Genomic DNA, 23,736 nt, shown 5'->3' on the forward strand with positions numbered 1-23,736 from the left:
ACAGTAACTGATATTGCCGTGGACACTTTAAGTAAAGCCACTAAACATCTTAAAGAAAATAACATAATCAGTGACTCAACTTATTTCATTTGGTAACTCGTTTCATTTTATTTAATTCTGGGTATAACAATATATATTATGACAAAAATAATAAATAATTGGCATCTCAACAGCTTAATTATATTTATAACCGTCCATTAATCAAAGTAAATGTAGATCAAGATTACATGAAAATTATAATATAAGAGCACACATTGATCTTGATCAATACTTTGGTCCCGTACATTGATAAACTCACAGCTTATAAGATGATATGATATTCCTAGTAAAGGCCGAGACTGTGGTGATTATTATTTAGTTTATTAATAAGACAAAAAAAAGGATGATATATATATAAACATATATATTATATATTTATATTTGTCTAAGCAAAAAGTTTGTCGATGGGCTTGGATTCAAACGATTCCTTAATATTATTGTCGAACAAGGATTGTTTCATCTTCTTCTTCTTCTCGTCATCGTCTGCTTCCTTAGCCAACTTTTTGAGTTTAGCAAGCTCAATGTCCTTGCTCATCTTTCTCTTGTACATCTCCATGAAGGTGATGGGCTCTTCCATCACAGCCTTCTCTCCTTCTCTGATCTTTAATGGATACACCACCGCCTCTGGTGCTGGATTTTGGAATGTTGCTATCGATAATCTACTCGTGTTTGAGTTCACCACCGCCTGGTGATCCGCATTCTTGAACCTTCCATTGCTCAAATACTGCTCAAACACTTATATATTTTAGTGATGATTGCAGTTCTGTAATTAATATTACATAATGATTTATAGAAAGAGTTTCGACAAGGGATATTTATTTACATAATAACATAGCAAAATTGAAAATAAATAAATAAATGATGAGATACTTTGTAGGGATTTCAATTTGATTCCATGCATCTAGCTAGAAATCCATTATATATTATATATATAATCTAAGGACATGGTTAGCTTTGTAAATTCCAACAAAGTTAGTTTTACATTAGAGAAACTATGTTATGATAACTAAAAAAACTGTTTTTTGTTTTTAAAAAAAGAAAGCTTATTTCGCCTTGTTTTTTTAAAAAAAAAAAAAATCAAAAAACAAAGTTATGAAGAACAAGAATTTTAAAAATAACAAAATGTTATTTTTAAATATTATTAACCAAATGTGACTTTGTGTTCTAAAAGCTTCAAAAATTATTTTTTGTTCTCATTTCTAAAAATAATTTTTTAAAAATATAAAACAGAAAACAATAACTCTATCTATCACTATAAAATCCCCATCAATTATATGAATATATAGCGAAAAGCTTCATAGGAATATACTATATATCATCATCATCATCAATTATACTAACTAATTTGTTAAATCTTTTAAAAATCTTTTTTAAAATGTTGTTTGTATTATATTTGTACTTATGAAAACTAATCATAGGAAATCTAGTATAGTACGTACATGACCGTGATCACCAAGGTTGACAACGAAAGCTCCTTCAACAGGTTCAACGGTGATCCAGGTGTTGCCGCCGTCGCGGGTGGCCTGTAGGCCACCAACCTGGTCCTGGAGAAGAAGGGTGATGGTGCCGGGGTCTGTGTGGCGCTTGAGGCCGAGGGTGAGGTCCGGCTGAGGACATTTGGGGTAGTAATTGACCACCACTTTCTGGTCCATCTCCACACAAGCTTTGGTCAAAGCTTCCTTCTCTAACCCCATGGCTTCCGACAACACCTCCAACAACTTGCAAGCCAGTTCCATCAATGAGTCACTGTATTTCTCTGTTACAGAAATCCAACCCTCTGGCTTGTCCGGCCACCGTGTGTAGTCCCTCAGCCGTTTTGGCTGAGAAAAATAGGTCACAATCTCACGCCAGTCTTGCACTGCCTCTCCCTATAAATGCAAACAAATATACTTAACTATTATATAACTGATAAAATAATTTCACAATAAGAGTAGATATGCATTATTGAAAACAAAAGTCACCAAGTATACAGATAAAATATATTATCGGATGTATATTATTTTTTGACGATGTATTTGATATTATATTTAATCCTATAAGATAACAATTTAAATTTGATTCAATAATTCATATCATGAATTAAAGGATACTTTTATTTTAAAAATAGTAATATTAAACATACTTTTATGATATTATTAATTATATTTTTTTGTATAACAAATATATTAAAAATTAATATTATTATTTTGTATTGAAATATTTGAAAAAAATTTATTGTATTTGACTTATTTTTAATATTAAGAGAAAAAAAATTATAACGTAAATGATCGAGTAGATATTAGGTAGCTAGTATTAAATTTACATTTATAAGAAATAGTATTGATTTAGTTTCTAACGTAATATTTATGAGCAATTAATTAGTATAAAGATTTTATTCGAATTATACGTTAATATTAAAGAGATAAATGCTAAATGGTAGCCTATTACCTTAATGCAATTAAGTATACTGTCACTAATTAATTAATTATAATTATAAGGTGACATGTTTAACAGGTAATAAAGTAAATACACTAGTGTCAAATATCTCAATACTCTATTAGAAATAAGAATTACTAAAACTCTGTCTAACACTTTCTTATAAATATGGTTCCAAAAACAATATTTACGTTTAGGAAAAAGCAATTAATACTAGTATTAAAATTAGTTATTTTCCGACGGAGAAGGTAAACAGTTTTCATAATCCAAAGAAAAAATATATAAATAAATATTATATATATTTAAGTGAGGTTAGTTTACTTGTAAATGGCTAGAGACGATGAAACCGCCTTTTTTGCCGCCGGACATATCGAAACGGAGTTTTTCCTGAGCAGGCAGAGCGAAAAATTCGGTGGCGAGGCGAGTCATCTGGGAGATGAGTGTAGCGTCGACGCCGTGATCGACCACCTGAAACAGTCCCCAATCTTCGCACGCCTCCACGATTTTCTTCCGAATCTCGCTTCTTCTATTGCCTTCGTTATCATCGATTCGAGCCAGGGAAATTACCGGAATCTCATTACTGAATTGGTTGTACGCCACCTTCGGGCGCTCGTCTTCGTCCCGGACGAACTTCGCTTGGAGTGTTTTCTCTTCTGCTAGTGCCGTCAGGGTTTTAGCCGTGGCCTCCGTTGCTGTTGGGGGAGCCATATATATATAAAAATATTTATAGATGAGTTGTTCTTTGGTTTGGTTTTACTAGTCTTATTTGAAGGGTTTATATAGTACGTACTCTGTTTGTATTATGGCATGTGCATAACGGGTCTGCTTTTTCTATTTGATTTGGAAATTATATATATAGGACTAAATGAAATAATAGTGGGTATTTAGTTATATTATTTTTGGGGTTAGAGGAGAGAATGGTAGATATAGCTACCAAACGAAGTGGCTCGTGTCTACCAAACTAGCTAACCATAATCACCTTTTTAATTATTTTTTTTAATTATTTTGATCCTTGTCCTTCCTCTAAAATATTCATGTTGCAAAATAAATATATTAAATTGTATTTTATGTAATATTTTTATATAATATTTTAGTATAAATTAAAAGGATAAATTGCGGCATAAATATCTGTTTCAGATTTTATACACTTAAATATTTATCTTTATTTTTGGAAGTAAAAATACTTAATGTTACAATTCTCTTACATCTGTAACTATCAATTCCGTTAGCTCATAAATATGGACACGTTAGATGCATTACACTTATTAATTTTATTTTAAAATTTAATATTCTTAATATCAAAAACTAAATGCTACTCGTTTAAAAAAAAAAAAAAAAGAGAGATGCCAAACTAAATTACCATAACTGAGTGCAGTATGTGTGAAAATTATTACGAGAACTGTTTTTTTATTTTGAAACAAGTACCATTTAGTTTCTGATATTAAGAAAATTAAGTTTTAAAAAAAAATAAATGTAATGCATTTTGATCATCCACGTGTCCATATTTATGAGTTAACGGAAGTGGTAGTAACGGGTGTAAGAGAATTGTAACATTGGGTATTTTTGCCTCCAAAAATAAAGATAAGGTATTTAACTGTATAAAATCTGAAAAGATATTTATGTAGGAATTTACCCAAATTAAAATATAACATAGGATCATATAAAGAAAATAGGATATATAATTGAATTTAATATAATACAATACAACCTAATACAATGTACTAAATAGGGCTGAGCATAAAATCCAGAGAACCGAAAAAATCGTTCAAACCGACCTACCGAACATCGCTGGAACCGAAACCGGCGGAACCGAAAACCGAAAAAACCGCTAATAGTCGGTCGGGGTTTTTTTTTTTATCGTAAACCGACCAATAAAACCGAAACCGACCGAACCACCTTATACATATATAATTTTTTAATTTTTTTACTTATGTATACTGATAAGTGATAAATGATAATATATAATATATAATATATTATTATTTTATTAATATTTAAATTTAAAAGTATACCTTTAATTTAAAGTGATTGAATTGACTCTCTCTCTCCAAACTCTTTCTTTCTCTTGTGACTCACTCTCTCACCACACTTACCTTCTTCTCATTTTCTTTCTGCCATAGTTTAGGGCTTCAAAGTTCAAACAAAGTTCCATAATCCATTGCCCCGCTGGCCCGCCCCCGACCCCCAATCTCACTCACTCAGTTACTCTTACTCTCACTCTCTTCTTATCTCGTCTCTCCATCTGAAACTCTCTTCTCATCATCAACATCAATCAAGTACCATCTTCCATTTTTAGATTAAAAAGTATTGATAATTTTTTTTTTCTTGTACATCCTTTTTTTTTTTTATTCTACTCTCAAATTTAATGTTCTTTATTTTTTTATTGGAATAACAGCTCTTAGTTTAAATAATTTTTGGATTTCAAGTACTTTTTTACAAATCAAAATTAATTATTGAACTGTGCCAAGACTCGACCTTTATCTCACTCTAAGCACAACCTAGATTGGTTTAAGGTATTCTTTTTTGGCTTAAACTTTGCAATCTATTGTTGATTGATACATAACCAAAACTTTCTACTTCTGAGCAGTATGGTTTTGTGTAATTTTTGCACATTATTATGTCTGTTTCGTTGTAAGTCATGATTTCTTGTAATGGAATTGGAATATTGTTAAAGGATAGAAATTTGATTGTAATGATCTTATTTTAGTCATTTTGAGAAGTTTATAGATCAATTGATTTTTATATTTATAATTCTTTATTTTCCAATCATTTCAGAAATCTTGATAGTTATAGGGGACTCAGCTGGTGGAACTATAAAACAAGGCCGCAATATTTTCATGTGAAATTAATTCAAGTTGCAGTGATTTTTTTATTTCTTTGTATTTTCACACAATTATATATTGTAGTGTGTTCTATCTGTTCGTGCTTAATTTGGAAGCAAAAATATGATTATGTAAATTGAATTACTAATTTGATATGAGGATGTTTCTAGACAAGGTTACCGTTAATTATATTTCAAATGTTTTTGACCTTTTCTTTTAATATCATAAATTGGGATTATGTATTAATGATATCAGTTTTAGAATTGACTATTATAGAAATAAATTTGGATTATCATAGAAATTTTACAAGATTTGGCATTAAAAGTTTTTGAATATGTCTTTTATAGTTGAATTCTATATCAAGTAATGCACTTATTTGGGTCTTTATTATATTTTACACAAAAAAAAATCGGTTTCAAACCGCAGTTCACATTAGTCGATTTTAAGGATGTTTCTGGATTGGTCGTCGGTTTTCGGATTGAACCAATCCAAACAGAAAACCAAAATTTGGATTTTTATTTGTAAAAAAACCGACCTAACTGACCGATGCTCAGCCCTAGTACCAAACGAGCACTCACTACAAAGAAAAGTCACTTTTGCCAGCACATTTTTGTGCTTGCAAAAGTTTGGTATTGTGCTGGTAAAATAGAATTTACTTCTGATGTGTTGCCAAAAGAGGTTGGCAAGTTAAAGTTGGTATTAGAACTTTTCCCAGCACAAAATGAAAAGTGTTGGCAAAAATGACTTTTTCCAGCGCGTAAATGCGCTGGTAAAAGTTAGATTTTAGCCACTGCAAATGTGCACTGGTAAGACTTTGACCTTTTCGCCATCGCAGTTTGCGAAATGCGCTGGTAAAAGCTTTTACCAGCGCAGTAGAGAACTATGCTGGTAAAAGTGACATTTCTTGTAGTAACTTAACTTCTTAACTTAAATTCTTGAATGTTAATTTTTGAGTATATATTTCAATAATTTTTGTGGTTAGCGGGTGAGCGGAGCAAACGAGCCCTTAACATGCTAGTAAACTCTTGACAAGATCAACGAATAAAATCTTTGATGAAGATAGAAATTGTCTTGGAAACTCCTCTCTTGAAAAACACCTATTTATAATGATCGAATACCTGTTTAATATGTATTAATTGTGAATGGAAGGGCCTATAAATAGGAGCCAAGGCTTGTTATGAAGTACCATTTTGCGATCATACAATCATTTTCAAAAATTCTCTTTGAAGCAACTTTCTTTCCAGAAATTTTTTCGATAATTTCTTCAAACACTTCAAAAAATTTCTCTAGTAAATGGAAAACCACCATCAAAAATCCCAGTGCCATGAACTCTATTTTTTCAGCCAACCCAAAGGTGAAAATGTCTCAAGCACAAAAGTACCTACTACAAGAATTATTGTCATTAGCCGCAGAATTTTACTGGTGGACAAAAATTGCCACTAATATATAGTGGGGGTTTTAGCGGAAAAAATTAGATTTCGCTGTTAATATTTTGTGATTTATTAAAAAAGAAATAAATAAAAAAACTATTAGCGGTGGGCTCCACGGTTATTGCCCACCACTAATAACTAGGCAGGAAATTTTCTTGCCCAACTTGTTTGAGTTATTATTAGCAGCGGGGCATTAGTAGTGGGACCTGTCGCTAATAATCCTATATATTAGCGACAGGTTAAGAGACTGTTGGTTTATTCGGGAGGTTAAGTATCCTATTTGACTTGCAAACATCATCATTGTGATGAAGAAAAATGGGCAACTCCGCATATGCGTGGATTACAGAGATCTTAATTGGACTTGCCCAAAAGATGAATTCCCACTCCCCATCACTCAGGGGCAGAGCCAGGAGAAAATATTAGGGGGGCCATTAATTTATTCTTGTGTAAAAATTCTATATCAAATACATTTTTCATTTAATTATAAAATAGTTTTAATACAAAAATATGTTAAGCAATTAAATTTAACTGTTAGAAATTCAATGTCATGCAATAAATAATAATAATAATATCATAAATTATATATATATAATTCTTGTAAAAAAAATCTTAAAATGAAGAAATATAATATCTTAATTTTTTTTATTAAATAACAAAAATTGATCACAAATTACAATTTATAAAAGTTTAAATACTTAATAACGCTCTTATTGTTTTAATAATATATACACTATAAAAAATCTTACTTTTAATTATAACAAAATTTGTGACTAAAAGTAGAAAAGTTGTGACTAATTATAAATTATTATTCTTATGTTGTGACTAAAAAATTCGTGGCTAAAGGTATTAGTCACAAAATTACAATTTATTGTGACTAAATGTGTCTTTAGTCACAATATTTGTTGTGACTAAAACTAAATTAGTGACAGCTTGTGTCTAAATGGTATGTTTTAGTCTCAAATAATTTTTTGTTGTGACTAAAAGTCACAATTAATCACAAAAAATTTATGTTATGATTAATTAAAATAAATGAACTAAAATATATTATAATTAGAAATTGAATTATTTAGTGTATGAAAGTCTAGATAGTTATTATCTGTTTTGCTTGAAGTATTTTTCTAGTGTATTTAATTAAATAGAAAATTAATATTTAAGTTGATATTCATCATGATACTTAAATATTTGAAATTTTTCTTAAATATTTAATTAAATAGGAAAATTATATTTTTTGTTGAAAATTAATTTTTATTAATTAATTTTAGGCCAACAAAAATTAGAGTAATTTTCCAGGATTTATTTTTATTTTATTTTAAAGCAATTTCGAAAGTAGTATTCTTATACACTTCATTTTTCGAAATGCAATATATATTTATAGAAAATTAAATTTGAGTTGTAAATTAATTTAAATTAATTTTGAAACAACTTAAATTGAATAATTTTCTAAATATTTATGGAAATTATTACTAAGATGGAAATAATTCACGTTATTTTCATATCCATCTAAGTATAATTTATAAATATTACATTAAAATTTATATTTAGAATTTTTCATTCTAAATTGGAAATTTTAATTAAATAAATATATATTTAAAATAAATTGATTAAAAATAAATATTAGAAGAAAATACAACTTTCATTAAATAATGAGCTTTATTATTAGGATATTCGATCTCCATTGTTGGTTTTACATAGCTATTGTTTTAGTGAGTAATCCTCCCTAATGGAGGAACGTTCATTAGCAAGTTAGCACCATTTAATCTCGAAAGATAAGTAATCTTGTAAGTTTTTTATATAGTATTGATCACCCTAATGGTGGCGACTGTATAAGACTTGCAAGAATATGAAACAATGGTGGAAGCTCATAAGATAGAATAGCCTTGACTCTCGCCTAAACGGGACAACGCGAATTCCAATCTTGATCGAATAAAAGGTTGCTAGAATGTTTATCATTTTAGATGAGCTGACAACTCTATTCAATGGATGGTATCACTGACTCTCGCCTAAACGGGACACTGATATCAGTTTGTTGAAGACCTTGGAAATTATTTAGGATTGTATGTTTTAGTATTTTCACTTATCATTCCTACTTGCTATGTGATTAATAATTTCTGAATTGTGTATGAATTTATATTGAACCATGTTATTTTCTGTTATTAAATTGTAGTTTAATTTCGAATCTTCATTGTTGGTCTAACTTGGTTTGTTTTTCTAATGAGATAAATCCCTAATGGATTTTCACCATTAGACTAACATAATAGTGTTAGATCTCGAAAGATAAATATTGTATATGCAACATCTAGCTGTTCATCAATTGATGACACCTTAGACTAGTATTTTACAATATGAAACAAGAAGATTGTATAAATAAGATTACTTTGACTCTCGCTAATCGGAGCATCGTTGGATTCTTATTTAAAACGAAATTATCCTAATTCCTCTTATCTTATTCATTTCGAATTAGCTCAATGACATATCATTGGATGAATGGTCTATAAATCATATAAAGTCATTCCATATTTTCTCTTAAGAAATTAAATGACGCGTATGATTATATTCCCGAAATTCTATCCCAAAATAATATAAATCCTCAATCTTAGAAATCTCCTACTTGTATGGGCAAATCAACTTAGAGTTAAATTAGTAGTGGTGGTCCAAGAAAGAATTACTCATTATACAGTTACACTTTCACAAGTGTTTCATAACCATTTTCTATCAATGGATTCAAACTGTATGAGTTTAGTATTCTGTGACCAGAATCCACTTGCACTATTCTAAGAACTCTTTGATGTAACTAAACTTAAGTCATCAAAAGATACAACCACATATTTTATAAATCTATGGCATTTGTATCTTGTTCATAGTGGTTTTGACAAGATCATTTTCTGCAAAGAGTTAATATGCCTATATCCACTGAAATTAAGTTCATCTCATTCGCAGATGGATGTACATTCAGGGGTGGATATGAGTTTTCGTTGTATTCTTAAAACGATCACTCTAGATTTTACCTTATGCAAAAGAAATTTGAAATGTTTGAAAAATTTCATGAATTTCTAGCAATGGTAAGTGGTTAAAGATCTTGCGAACTGATATGGGTGGAGAAAAAGTTAGTAGATATGCAGTTCAAAGATCATTAATTTGATTTTTGAATTATATCCAAACTTACCTCCCCAGAAATTCAATTTGCATTAGTTACTAGTCGTTGCCTAAATCCTTCTATGGTAATATAATTTCAGAATGATGCAATGGTTGTATACTTAATGTAAATCATTACTAGATTCATGGATGACCTAATAGAAATCTTAAGAAAAGCTTGAACTGCTAACCCTGGTTTGCATGTTTGTTAGCTATTCTAAGTGATTAGGGGTGGATCATCCCATAGTCATTAGATAATAAAGTGTTTGTTTAAACAAATACTACTTTTCTAAGAAAATGACTAAGTCTGAAAATAAAGTAGCAAATAAAGGAAATAATTTTTTCTTGATTCCATAAGTGTTCTATCATCTTATTCGTTACAAGATGATCCCACTGCCTCTATTATCTTAACACAACCGAAGAGGTCAATACCATTTAGTTTTCTTAGACATAATTCACAGTACCTTGTCATAGTGGGAGAGTTTCATGGAACTTTACCTTCTTATGACTTGGAAGACACTAGTGATTAAAATCTATTGTGAGTTTAAACAAGTAATGGATTGTCAAGATAAGAAACTAAGAAGAAAAGCCAAGAGAACTATAGTTTGATCCATTCACATGGAGTAACCTAAAGTTTCCTATTATAAGGGCATAAAAGGAAATTTTCGTTAATAAATCTATTCAATGGATTTAACAAAACTTCCTGTTCCTAGTATTATAGGTTTTAGTTTATCTAAACCTATGGCTTGTGGTATACCTGGTAATTACTTACTCTAATGCAAGCAACTTACTTTAGTAAGATGCTGAAGCATTTCCTTTCCAATGGCAATCTATAGAAGCTTCACAACTTCTAAGCATAGATTTTATTTACCTAAGGAAAAGTTTCAACTATTCCAGAAAAGATAAAGCCATGAAAGAATTTCTTAAATCAACAGTGAGAGGTCTCAGATATGCTTTAGTGTGCCTTAGACCAGACACCTGCTGTTGAGTGGGAGTAATGAGTAGGTATCAGATTAATCCAAGATAGGAACATTGGAAGACAATCAAGTAAATCTTAAGATTAAGAAGAGGAACTATATGTTAGTCAATAAGGGTGTGTTTAAAACTCTTAGACTACACCACAACAGATTTCAAGACTTGCCTTTGTGCTAGAAAGTCTGCTGATAAGATGGTGATTACTCTGGGGGTGGAGAAGTGATTTTGGAGAAGTGTAAAAACCTATCTGAAATCTCTTAGTCTACCAGAGAGAGACTGAATGTTAAAGTTGCAGGAAAGGTACTTATTCAGTCTAAGGAAAGTTCTATATAATTGTGGCACCGTTCCAACTTGTCTTAACTACTAGTGTTAATTTTCTGATTAACCAAAAGTAGTTGCCAAAGGTATAGAATCCAGTATCCCATAAGAGTAGACATATAGAGAGGAATTTCACAATATCAAGGATTTTGTGATTAAGGGAAAGTAATGGTGGAGAAAAGGTTGTTGTTAATTCAACTTGTCAGATCCTATTACGAGGAGTTTACTACTACTACACTTGATTTGTATATCAAGGTGTTAATGATTATTTGAAATGCACATTTTGTTTTATATTAGTGCAAGTGAGAGTTTGTTGGGTTTTGTGCCCTAAATAAAATCCATTTCAATATAATCAGATTTACTTATTAATGAAGATCAGAAATAACATTTTATGTTGCATGGTTCATATGATTTATTTCATGATTATATGTATATAATGTATGAATTCTTTTATAGTCCAGAACACATGAATTTGTTAAAGATTATAGTGTTGTCAGCACAGTGGAATATAATCTTAATTATATGTTCGAAAGTTTATTCCCTGATTTGTCAGAACACTGGATTTAGACTGACATGGTATAATCAGCGATAGGTAATCTTACACCTTGGAAATGTGTTATGTCCTTTCCAGGACATTGGCACAGTTTACCAGTATCGGATGTATGGAGTATACATTAGAAGGGACCGATATTGAACTTTGATTAGATATATTGAAACTTACCGTAATATCTATTCAATTCAGTATCACCTGTTGATCCTAGATCAAATGATCTTAATCCTGATATGGTTAGGTTCGATCTCAAGAGTACTATACATGTTCTTTGATTTGTTAGTTAAGCCTACTTTTGGGTCAGAGTGATACGTACATTTTGGGAACATGATAGTATAATTGAGTGGGAGCGCTACCATAAATATGTAATCTATAACTTCTATAGGAATTTAGAAGTGAAACGATGATATCCTTTGAGCTTGGCTAAACAGAATTCAATGGTGGAGATCTCATTTCACTTTGCTGAAATATCATTTATACGGAGCTAAGTGTTTTAAGGATAAAATACATTGAAGGTGTAACGGTAACTTAGTGCCTTTTCAATGTAGATCATCTATTAGAGGGTCATTGATCACATTAGGATTATAACAATGGATAACTAATGACGTGTCTATATCATGGAACATATAGAGCGTTTTATATGATTGAGAGTGCAATTCCAAGTTCTAAGTGTGGATTCAATAAGGAATTAATAAGTTAAGGAATTTACTTGGTAAATTCGGTTCAACTTATTGGAAGCTCGGTTATATAGACCCATGGTCCCCATACTAGTTGAGACCATACTGCTTGTAAGACTCAGTTAATTGATTTTGATTAATCAATTATAATTCTAAAGTTAGACTTTGTCTACTTTATGAATTTTCACTAAGCAAGGGTAAAACAGTAAATAGAGAGTTTAAAGGGTATATTTATTAATTGAGAAACTTTGATTAGTTTTTATTAATAAATAAAATAAATGACAATATATTATTTAATAATTAATTATAGTTATTAAATAATTAGTTTTGACATTTATGTGGTTGAATTAGAAAATTGGCAATTTTGGAGAATGGGAAACTAAGAATGATAAAATAGGAAAGTTGTAAAAGTGAGAGGCTTGTTTCCATTTTCTATGGTCGGCCACTTTGTTTCCTTTTATCATTTTATTTTTCATTTTTAAATGCCAAGTAATTCAACCTTAACCCTATGTGATATTCTATAAATAGAAGGTAAAGGCTTTAGGTTTCCAAGACAATTGTATCTCATTCTTTTCAGAATGAATTCCTGAGCCACCACTTCTCTCTCTCTTTTCTTCTCTAAATTTCGAAAACACTTGAGTGAATGAGTAGTGCCCACACACATCAAGTGGTACCTCAATCATAGTATGTAAGACTATGGAAAATCTGCATCAAAGAAGGAGAAAAGAAGATCCACATTCAGATCTTGATTATGCTCTGCTACAGAAAGGAATCAAGGGCTAGAGATCTGAATGGAATGAGTCATAATATTCCGCTGCACCCAATGTAAGGTTTTCTTAAACTCTTATGTGTTTATTTCATTATTTTAGAATTCATATTAGGATGTTAATCAAACATACTTGGTAGTAAATCTAGATCCTGGTAAAATATTTCCAACAGCCGGTACATGTGGCACCCATCAAGCCGGCCCAAAATTGTCGGCTTAATTAAAGCGGTTGGGTTACTATTGGCCTACTATGGTTCAAGATGAGATTAATTTTGCTAAATGTTGTAAGTCATGCCAATTACATGGAGATTTCATCCACCAACCTCCTCAACCACTCCATCCTTCTATACGTCATGACCTTTCGAAACATGAGAAATGGACGTCATTGGTCCTTTTACGCCACCCTCTTCCAAAGCCCATAAATATATTTTGGCCATCACAAATTACTTCTTCAAATGGGTCGAAGTTGCACCACTAAAAGAAGTACAGGCAGAAGATGTCGCTGATTTTATAAGGACCCACCTAATTTATCGATACAGGGTTCCTTCAAAAATTATCTTTGACAATGCCCTTTATTTCAAATGTAAGGAAATGGTCAAGTTGATGAACAAAAACAAATTCAAGCACAATTTCTCGGCTAGTTACAACCGTCTTCAAATGGTTAAACAGAAGCATTTAACAAAGTGTTATGGAAAATCATGAAGAAGACAGCGACAAAGAATAAAAGGGATTGGCATCAATGTTGGATATAATTTTACCAGGATCTAGATTTACTAACAAGTATGTTTCATTAACATCCTAATATGAATTCTAAAACAATGAAATAAACACATATAAAGTTTAGGAAACCTTACATTGGGTGCAGCGGAATATAATGACTCCTTCCGTTCAGATCTCTAGCCCTTGATTCCTTTCTGTAGCAGAGCATCACCAAGATCTGAACCTGGATCTCTCTCTCTCCTTCCTTTGATGCTGAATCTCCTTCTTGTTGGTTGATTTTCCACAGTCTTACACACTATGATTGAGATACCACTTGATGTGTGTTGGCACTCACTCATTCACTTAAGGTTCAAAATTGAAGAGAAGAAAAGAAGAGAGAGAAGGTGGCGGCTAGAAAAATTTCTGTGAAGGAATGAGATGTATCATCTTTTTCTGAAGCCATCACTACCTATTTATAGGTAACCACCTAGGTTTAAGTTAGAATTATTTGGCATTAAAATAATAAAAAATAAATAATAAAAGCCTACAATAGTGGCCGGCCTGGGCTTTGGATAATGGGCCTCACTTATGCAATTTTGCTGTTTTATCATTTCTGCATCTCATTTTCTCAAAAACGCCAATTTTCAAATTCAACCATTTAAATGCCAATTCTAATTATTTAATAACTAAAAATTAATTATTAAATAATATTGCCATTTAATATATTTATTAATTAGACATATAAAGTCTCTTAATTAATAAATAAACCTAGAATCTCTTTTCTTTACAATTTCGCCCTTGCTTAGTGAAAATTCACAAAGTAGACATAGTCTAACTTTAGAATTATAATTGATTAATCAAAATCAATTAACTGAGTCTTACAAGCAGTATGGTCTCAACTAGTATGGGGACCATGGGTCTATATAACCGAGCTTCCAATAAGCAGATCAAGAATTTATATCTTAAATTTACTGACTTATTAATTCTTCGTTGAATCCACGCATAGAACTTAGAATTGCACTCTCAGTATATAGAACACTCTATATGTTCCACGATATAGATACGTCATTAATTATCCATTGTTATAATCCTAATGTGATCAATGACCCTCTAATAGATGATCTACATTGAAAAGGCACTAAGTTACCGTTACACCTTCAATGTATTTTATCCTTAAAACACTTAGCTCCGTATAAATGATATTTCAGCGAAGTGAAATGAGATCTCCACCATTTATCTCTGTTTAGCCAAGCTCGAAGGATATCATCGTTTCACTTCTAAATTCCTATAGAAGTTATAGACTCCATATTTATGTTAGCGCTCCCACTCAATTATACTATCATGTTCCCAAAATATACGTATCACCCTGACCCAAAAGTAGGCTTAACTAACAAATCAAAGAACATGTATAATACTCTTGAGATCGAACCTAAACATATCAGGATTAAGATCATTTAATCTAGGATCAACAGGTGATATTGAATTGAATAGATATTATGGTAAATTCTAATATATCTAATCAAAGTTCAATATCGGTCCCTTTCGATGTATACTCCATAAATCCGATGCTGGTAAACTTTGCCAATGCCTTGGAAAGGACATAACACTTATCCAAGGTGTAAGAATACCTATCGCTGATTATCATGTCAGTCTAAATCCAGTGAACTGACAAATCAGGGAATAAACCTTCGAACATATAATTAAGATTATATTCCACTGTGTTGACAACACTATAATCATTAACAAATTGATATGTTCTGGACTTAAATAGAATTCATACATTATGTATATATAATCATGAAATAAATCATGTGAACCATGCAACATAAAATGTTATTTCTGATCTTTATTAATAAGTAAATCTGATTATATTGAAATGAGTTTTATTTAGGTCATAAAACCCAACAATCAACACCTCCTAGAAGCTTTAAGGGCTTATAGAACCACGGTAAGGACCGCGACTGGTTGCACACCTTATAACTTGGTGTTTGGGTTTGAAGTAGTTTGACCTTTGGAGGTTCAAATACCTTCATTAAGAATTGCTACTCAATTAACAAACCCAGATGAAAATGTGCAAATCCGTCTGGCTGAGCTTGAAGCATTAGATGAAAAGCGGCTTGCTATTCAACAAAAGCTCAAAATTTACCAAGCCCAAGTAGCTGGGGCATTCAACAAGAAAGTCAAATTTTGATCTTTTTTGGTTGGAGATCTAGTGCTTACAGCGAAAAGACCAATTGTCATAACTAGAAGGATGAAAGGAAAATTTGAGGCAAAGTGGGAAGGACCTTATGTTGTTACTAAGGTCTTCCTAAGAGGGACATATGAACTTTCAGATTCAGAAGGCCGACGCATTTATCCGTGTGTTAATGGGATGTTCATCAAAAAGTTCTACACTTAAACAAAAAGGTATTTACCCATGTTGTAGACAACACACTTAAGAAGACGAGTGTGTAATGAACTACGTAAGGCTTGATCCCATTCCGAGTACGTAGGCAATCTAGTTTACAACTAGGCCCAGCCACATAAAATAAAAGTTTGATCTCCTCAAAAAAAAAAAATTGCATAAAAAAAACAAAATGCAAAGAACTACGAACGGCTTGATCCCTTAAAAGGATACGTAGGCAATCTGAACAAAATTGGATGCAGCCACAAAAAAAAAAATATATATATATTATTTATTTCTCTTAACAAAAGAGTCAAAATTCTAAAAGGTCTAAATGAAAAAATACTATTAGTCCTCGAGGCTAATAAACACAAAAAAAAGCTAACAAAAACTAAAACTAAAAATTTTTAGACGGAAAATTATAAGATCTTCAGTCCATCTAGAGAAATAAAGCCAAAGCGTCGAGTCTTCTCTGGATTTCTTCTTCTTGAATCTTGATTGGTTCTTTTACTCTCTCAGCTTCATGGAATTTTTTTACACTAGCTTGGTCCTTTGACCGACTTATCTCCTCAGCGAGATGTCGTTGTTCCTTCAAGGAATCATTGAGACTAGAAAGATCTACCTCAAATGATACTTTTTTGGCTTCGAACTTAGCTCACCGTTGTTGTATGGCTAGTTCTGCTGCAATAATCTCTGCTTCCTCTACCTTAAAATCTTCAAAATCCTTTGTCTTGTTAGTGACAGATATGGACAAACGATCTATAGCTGCCAAATTATCCTTATCACGACGAAGAAGATCCATGATAAGAAATTCATCAAGACTAAGAGCATCCTCAACAACTTGAGCAGAAGCGAGAGACTTTTCTTGAGCTTTGAGCAAATCATTGACATTGTTAGTGAGCCATGCAACCTCTGCTAAGCCACATTTATAATGCCCGCAAAGGGTACTCAACACGTCAAGTTGCATACCCACGTCCGCACAATGTTTTGAAATGTCTGTTGTTGTCAAAAGAGAAGATAACAAATGAAGAATGTCTTTCATGCATTCAATCACAAACCTTTTGGTATGTTCATTCAAGTCGGAGTTGGTGATTGCTGAAGCTAACATTGTCAACACTGGGTCTGGTAGAGGAATAAGCAAATCTGAGGGAACAACTGATGATGGAACACCCATCTTTGCTGAGGCAATCAGTTCTGGTAGAATGGTGTGCTCTGCAGGCAATGCCTCACTGTTAAATTCTTTGTCAACATAATCATCAGACCCATCAAAATCGATAAGTTCTTTATCCCTTGAGCTAGAAGCTCCAAAGCAAGTATCAGATGGCGGTATCTCTGAACTCTGAGTAAGTGGGAAGGATACATCTTCAATATGATTAGAATCATCATGCTTTGCACGTTTCACTCGTTTGAAATGCGGAGCTAAAGAATGGTCATTTTCTGATCCAATGTCCGATTCAGTATCGACATAGTTGGCACCAGTGATGGCATAGTCAGCATTAGTGAAATCATGCTTTTCAGGAGTACATCTCACAAAAACCTCATCAAGGGTGGAGTAAATTGCTCGAATGTCCTTAATGATATACTTAGTATCCTCCTCCACATAGGGTTTCTTGGTTAACTCTAAATGAAGATTTCTCACAGATCTTCCTAAGTAAGGCGTACAAGTTCTTACCCACCAACGACCATACCACCAAGTACACTGACCCATGCGAGTAATACTGGGAATATGAAGGTGAATACTAGTGTTCCTTCTCAATAGTAATGCCCAAGCTTCAGCAACAATAATTATCCCACATTGTGTCCTCCAAGAAAAACTAGAACGAAGTGACACACCTTGATCAAATCCAAACTGGCGAGCGAATCTATTGGGAAAATATGGTTCAATGTATAAGTCCTTGCCTACTCTCACAGGCAACATAAATGAACGCATAGAAACAAGCATTTCAAATCTATCATCAGATAAGTCTTCATGGTCTATACAATCAACATCTTCTTCAGCAAGATGGTCGGTGAATGACATGATCTTCTTTCCTCAAGATACGACAGGCTGTGTTCAAACTTCGATCTTCAAGTGGCACTCCAGCATACTTAAAAAGGGCAAGTCAATTAGGGAGCTCCAACCACTATAAAGATCACAAAAATGTTCAGCCAACCAACCCAGTACGTAATTATTCTTTTAATCTTGGATGGGTCGAACTTAAAATTAATAAACTCTTATGCTATAAATTTAGCATAGGTGAAATTGTGTTTTGCATTTATTTTTATATTCTAAATGTGGAATTTTTGCTTAACAATAGTATATTTCTTAAAAGAATAATTTTGGTATACTCTTTATGTTTTCAACATTCATGATAACTTTTTAGTCTTATTTTTTTCATGATTAATTGTGTACGTTGTAGTTATTTAAAATCGTTTGTAAATTTTTTTTAAAAAAATCCAAATAGTTTAAGTACTAAAAATTAGGTTCATTTCCATTCCAAAAAATAAAAAAGGTTCATTTAGTGTTGATTGACATAAAATACTATTGGATGGGTATCTTTTTGTTACCTCAACTTGTGATTGAAGAGATTTACATATTATATAGAAACTTTTTGTTAGTAGTTAAAGGTAACTCGAGCAAGCTTCACATTACTTCTTGGGAGTAAACCAAAGTCTTTTGGTGAAGTGGGCCTTTAGGAAGGAGTTAAATCGAATAAAACTTGGGAAATTTACACCCTATACTGATTTTTCCCAATTTATTTCATTTTTACTGTTGCACGAAAATTGCAACATTTATACTGTTTTTTTTTTTTTTGGCAGTTTACTGCCTTTAAAACTTTAGCCGCTTGATGTGAGTGGTGTTTGTTTTCATTGCCACTTGTCACGATAGGGTTTTGCCACGTTTTTTTTTTTTTTAAAAAAAAAAATTAATTGTTTTGATTTGACGGTTATGTGTTCTGATCAAAAAGTGTTGTTTTTTTTGTATTTTTCTTTTATTTTTTTTATATTATTTTCGAATCTAAATTTTGTAATTGGTATTCTCTCTCACCTCAACTGTTCATCTTCTTCCCCATTTTCAGTTTGCTTAGACGGTTGTTATAGTGGGTAGTTTTTTCATTTTAAAAAATTTCAAATCCCATCCCACTATCTTAAACTTCCCTCTCATTTTCCCTCCCATTTTTATTATTTTTTTCTATAAATACCTTCATAGTTCTTCATAATGGCCGTTACTCGTTCATCACCATCTCCGGCCAAAGTTACAAAACCCAGAAAACAATCGCAGAAAACCAGACCCAAATCAAAAATGGGTAAAAAAAATCTGAAAGAGAACCCTCCTAGCCCCACTTCCCCTTCTGTTAAAAGAAAAACCATTGCTGGACCTTCGAAGAACACTCGAGGAAAAAGACCTCGAACTGTTGTTGAAAATTCGGACTCAGATTTTGAGTTGGATTCTGAATTTCTTAAGTCGCCTGTTTCTGTTAAGGTATTTTACTATTTATCTGTTGTTGTTTTTGAGGTTTTTTGTTTTTTTGTTAAATTCGCTATTTGAGGTTCATATATCTAGGTATTTGTTTGTTTTTGTTTATGTATTTGTAATTGTTTTATATATATTGTTCGATTTTATTTATGTGTTTTTGTCAATTTTTTATTTGTTGTTTTGTTGGTGTTGTTATTTTTTATTTTAGGGCAAGGGTAAATCCCCTGTGAAGGTGGTTCCATCATCAGGTGTTTCTGAAGAAATTCCTGTTAATAGGATTGTTGAGGTTTGTGATGTTATGCATTCTGTTCTATGTTTTTTTGTTGTTTTTTTGTTGTTGTTATTTTCGTAGTGTTTTTTGGTGTTTTATCAGTGTTTTCATTGTTCTGTTTTTTAGGATTGGGAATGCAAGTACACTCGATCTCAATTTTATCATTCTAGAGTAGTAACATCTGGTTATTACTCTGTACTTGGTGACATTAAGAGAATTTTAACTGAAAGCCAATTGGAAATTTTTTCAAAATCTGTGTTTGGTTATTTTCTTCGAATTCCTGAGTACATAATTCATTACCAATTGCTGCATTGTTTGCTGTTGAGGGAGGTTCAGCAGCCTAATGGGTTGGAGTTTTGGGTTTGTGTCCAAGGGAAATACCTTAGGTTTAGTATCGAAGAGTTTGCGTTGGTCACGGGGTTAGATTGTCATGTTGATTCTGATTTTTATAAGTTTAAGCAAGATGATAATGAATTGGTCAAATCTTGTTTTAAGGGGTACAAAAAAATTACCAAGGCTGCTATTCAGACTGCTTTTATTGCTGACAATCTTAAGGATAACGACGATCTTGCGGTCAAGTTGGTCGTATTGTATTTTGTGCGGTGTTATTTGTTAGGTGGTCCCCCGGCAGTACGGTTGTTTCGTTTGAGGAAATAGATGTTGTGGATAGTGGTCGATATAATGAATTTGGGTGGGGCAAGCATTGTTTTGATATCACTATGCATTCTTTGAAGGGTAAGATAGATTCGGTTATAAGAGGGTAGTTCGTAGTGACGAGGATGGTGGGTATTACAGGTTATTGGGTTTTCCTTTGGCTATTCAATTCTGGTTTTTCGAGTGTTGCCCGTATGTTATTGGGAAACTATCCTTGTACTCAAATGTTGGCATTCCAAGGATTTTGAATTGGCCTAAATTACCCAAGGACAAGGAGGGTATGGTGAAAATGGATGTCATGAACACCCTCATTTTCGATCGGTCTTTGAAAGAGGTAATCCCGTTGTTTTTTATTATTTTTTCACTGTTGTTTTAATGTTGTTTTTGTATACATTATTTATACTTTATGTTTTTATTGTTGTTGTTATTTTATAATTTCAGTTTCATGTGCATATTGTTTTTTGTTGGCTTTTGTTGTTTCAGTTAAAATTAAGAAACCTCACTCCAACTTCCGTTGAGAGATTGAGTATGAGCCTCACTGATTTTTTCTGTGGTGAGACTACTCCCGAGGCTGTGAAATTCAAAATTAAAGGTGGTTCCAAGCCCGCCGGTCAACTCCGGCTTCGATGGGTTCTTCTTCATCAACTGCTCATGAGAATGTCTCCCGAGTTGAGTTTGAGGAATTTAAAAAGTGTTTATCTGTTGTTGTCAGCCAGCAAGGGATTCTTATGAAATCTGTTGCTGAGATGAACAAGAAGCTGGACATTCTTATTGAGGTTTTTTTTTGTAAATTGTCATTACTTTTTCTGTTATTTTTTTAATAGTGTTTTTATGTTGTTTTATACGATTACTTATTTTTTTCTCGGTCATCCCAAGGTGGTCCCACTCACAATGGATCTCGCCCGAAGATGCTCTTCGTACTTCAGAAAATGAGGATGATGAAGATTCCACTTCGGAGGAAGACGAGGATGATAAATTCGACGATGACAAAGGAGATGATCATCATGACGATGAAACTGATGATGATGATGATGATCTGGGTGGAGATGGTGTTGGTGCTGGTCAGGATGAGGCTCACACGGGCGATGTTCGTAACGATGAGGGTGTTGTTGTCCCCGCGGTTGTTTCGAGGGATGATGATACCGGCAAGGTCGATGATGCCAAGAATTCTGAAACTGTGGAACCTATTGCAGATATCAAACAGGTGTGTTTCTTGTTTGGACATCATTTTTGGTTTGTGCTTTTTTTTGTGTCTTTATGTGTTTTGTGTTTGTTTTAATAGTGTTTTACTGTTTTTTTTGTTATCAGCCTGATCAGTCTCAAGGTGGGGAGGAGAACATTGATGTTGATGCAACAATTGCATCTGCTGTTAAAGCTGTGGAGAATTTGGTTTGTGTTTATGTTTTTTTTTTATATTTGTATTTATTTGGTATTATATTGTTGTTTTTATGGTGTTTTAATTGTACTGTTTGAAATTAAAACATAAGTCTTTTTATTTATCCTTTCTCTTTTTTAGATTGGTTCCTCAACTCATGCCCCTGCTCCTGTTGACACTTCTGAGAAGACTAATCTTGAAATGGTTGTTTTTCAAGAGACTCCTATTTTACGTCCTCAAAAGAGGGATCGGAAGAAAGGAGCTGTTTTGAAATCCCCATTCATTGAGCTTGCTTCTGGTGCATCTAAATCAGGTTCATCCTCGGTTTCTCCTGATGATTCTGTGTATAAGGTCGTTAAATATGTGCGTGGTTTGTGCCCGTTGGACAACAAGATTGGTGAACCTGTTGATCCGCAATTGGAAGCTGATTTTGTCAAGTGGGTTGATTCAGGTCTTAGAAAGCACAAATCTAAGTAAGTATTTTTGTAGGTGTTTTCAGTTGTATATCTGTTATTGTTTTCTATTTATTTTTATTTTTTCATTTCTGTTTTGATATTTTTTTATTTGTTTTTTTTTAGCACAACAACTAATGTGTATTGTAAGGGTAAGGACACTATATTTCCGCCATTTCGTTTTGGTGTTGAGGACATCAGCAACAAGATGTGGTTTCACAACCTTGCCTACCCTAATTGTTTCCTTACCAATTCTGTAAGTTTTTATTTTATTATTATTATTATTTTACATATTATTTTTTTTATCTATTTTTTTTTTAATGTTTTTAAGTGTTGTTCTGTTAGTTTTTCATAAGTTTGAATGTTTTTTCACTTACTTTTTTTTATCTGTTTGTTCAGCACATTGACATCATTTTCTATTATCTTCGTAAGAAAATAATGTACTCAGCCGAGCCGAAAATCAAAGTCACCACAACTGATTGCCTCTTTTGTTCTAGCATAACAACTTTGTATGAGAGGTTTGTTGAGAAAAACAACGATATATCGGTGTTGTCTCTTTCTCACAATGTGGCCCAGTACATTCAAGGTGGTAAGATATTATGTGCCACTCCTTGGCATTTGGTTGATCATGTTATTATGCCTATCAATGTAAAATTACAGGATCATTGGATTTGTGGTCGTCTTAACATAGTTGACAGGCGCATATATCTGTAAAATTCACTGCGTTCTGGGAGGTATATGATCGTCGCCAAAGAGGCTTGCAAGCCTTTCTCTGTTATTTTACCATATTACTTCTCTATGTTAGACTTCAAAGGCCTTCGCAACGAAACTAAGTTTAGCACTATGGAACCGTTTCCTATTGTTGCTGTTGATGGTTTACCCGAGCAGGTCACAGCGTAAGTTTTATGTTTAGTGTTCAATGTTTTTTCACTGGTTGTTTGTATTTTTATTTTTTTGTTGTTGACTTTTGTTTTTTATCAGTGTTTTCATAGTGTCTTTTTTTGTGTTTTATTGTTTTTTTCCGGTGATTGTGGTGTTTTTGTTGCATCATTTGCTGAGTATTTCATTGATGGCAAACCCATCCCATCCTCTGATTTTGATGTGGAAATTCACCGCGATCGTTTGGCTGCGTTATTTTATCAATATGGGATGAAGAAGCAACTGAGAACATTGAAAGTGAATCCGAGGCCCCTCCCAGCCTTCCCAAGAAGTGATTTGCTTTTTCAATCAGACTGTCATTGTTCTTATAGTTTTTTAATGTTGTTGTAATGTTTTTCATGTTGTTTTTCGTAAACAAACATTGGTGTTCTGTTGTTTTTCC

At 32.5% G+C, this 23,736-nt stretch overlaps 2 protein-coding genes across 3 annotated transcripts; one reads left to right on the forward strand and one right to left on the reverse strand.

The window, feature by feature from the left end:
• Positions 1-158: 158 nt before the first annotated feature.
• On the reverse strand, positions 159-3,286 carry LOC133031766 (flavanone 3-dioxygenase-like). Its single transcript, XM_061105417.1, has 3 exons — positions 2,776-3,286; positions 1,479-1,907; positions 159-763 (listed from the first exon to the last, which is right to left on the reverse strand). The coding sequence occupies exons 1-3, from the start codon at positions 3,160-3,162 to the stop codon at positions 425-427; spliced, it is 1,155 nt and encodes a 384-aa protein (XP_060961400.1). The 5' UTR covers positions 3,163-3,286; the 3' UTR covers positions 159-424.
• An 18,212-nt stretch (positions 3,287-21,498) lies between these two features.
• On the forward strand, positions 21,499-23,128 carry LOC133032546 (uncharacterized). 2 transcript variants are annotated; one of them, XR_009685168.1, is made up of 3 exons: positions 21,499-21,977; positions 22,105-22,671; positions 22,815-23,128. XR_009685168.1 is itself a non-coding variant. In XM_061106525.1 (2 exons), the coding sequence occupies exons 1-2, from the start codon at positions 21,846-21,848 to the stop codon at positions 22,438-22,440; spliced, it is 468 nt and encodes a 155-aa protein (XP_060962508.1). In that variant the 5' UTR covers positions 21,499-21,845; the 3' UTR covers positions 22,441-23,128. The 2 variants fall into 2 exon arrangements, 1 of the variants encoding a protein (XP_060962508.1); XM_061106525.1 differs by having other exon boundaries at positions 22,105-23,128.
• The last annotated feature ends 608 nt before the right edge of the window (positions 23,129-23,736 follow it).

This window comes from Cannabis sativa, chromosome X (assembly GCF_029168945.1).
Source record: "Cannabis sativa cultivar Pink pepper isolate KNU-18-1 chromosome X, ASM2916894v1, whole genome shotgun sequence".
NCBI classification, from domain to species: Eukaryota; Viridiplantae; Streptophyta; class Magnoliopsida; order Rosales; family Cannabaceae; genus Cannabis; species Cannabis sativa.

Coding starts and splice junctions, on each gene's coding strand:
- LOC133031766 (XM_061105417.1), bottom strand. CDS start 3,162: ATGGCTCCCCCAACAGCAACGGAGGCCACGGCTAAAACCCTGACGGCA. Junction 1,908..2,775: donor TCGTCTCTAGCCATTTACAA/GTAAACTAACCT, acceptor TTGCATTTATAG/GGAGAGGCAGTGCAAGACTG. Junction 764..1,478: donor ACCTTGGTGATCACGGTCAT/GTACGTACTATA, acceptor GTGTTTGAGCAG/TATTTGAGCAATGGAAGGTT.
- LOC133032546 (XM_061106525.1), top strand. CDS start 21,846: ATGTGTTTTGTGTTTGTTTTAATAGTGTTTTACTGTTTTTTTTGTTAT. Junction 21,978..22,104: donor TTAAAGCTGTGGAGAATTTG/GTTTGTGTTTAT, acceptor TCTCTTTTTTAG/ATTGGTTCCTCAACTCATGC.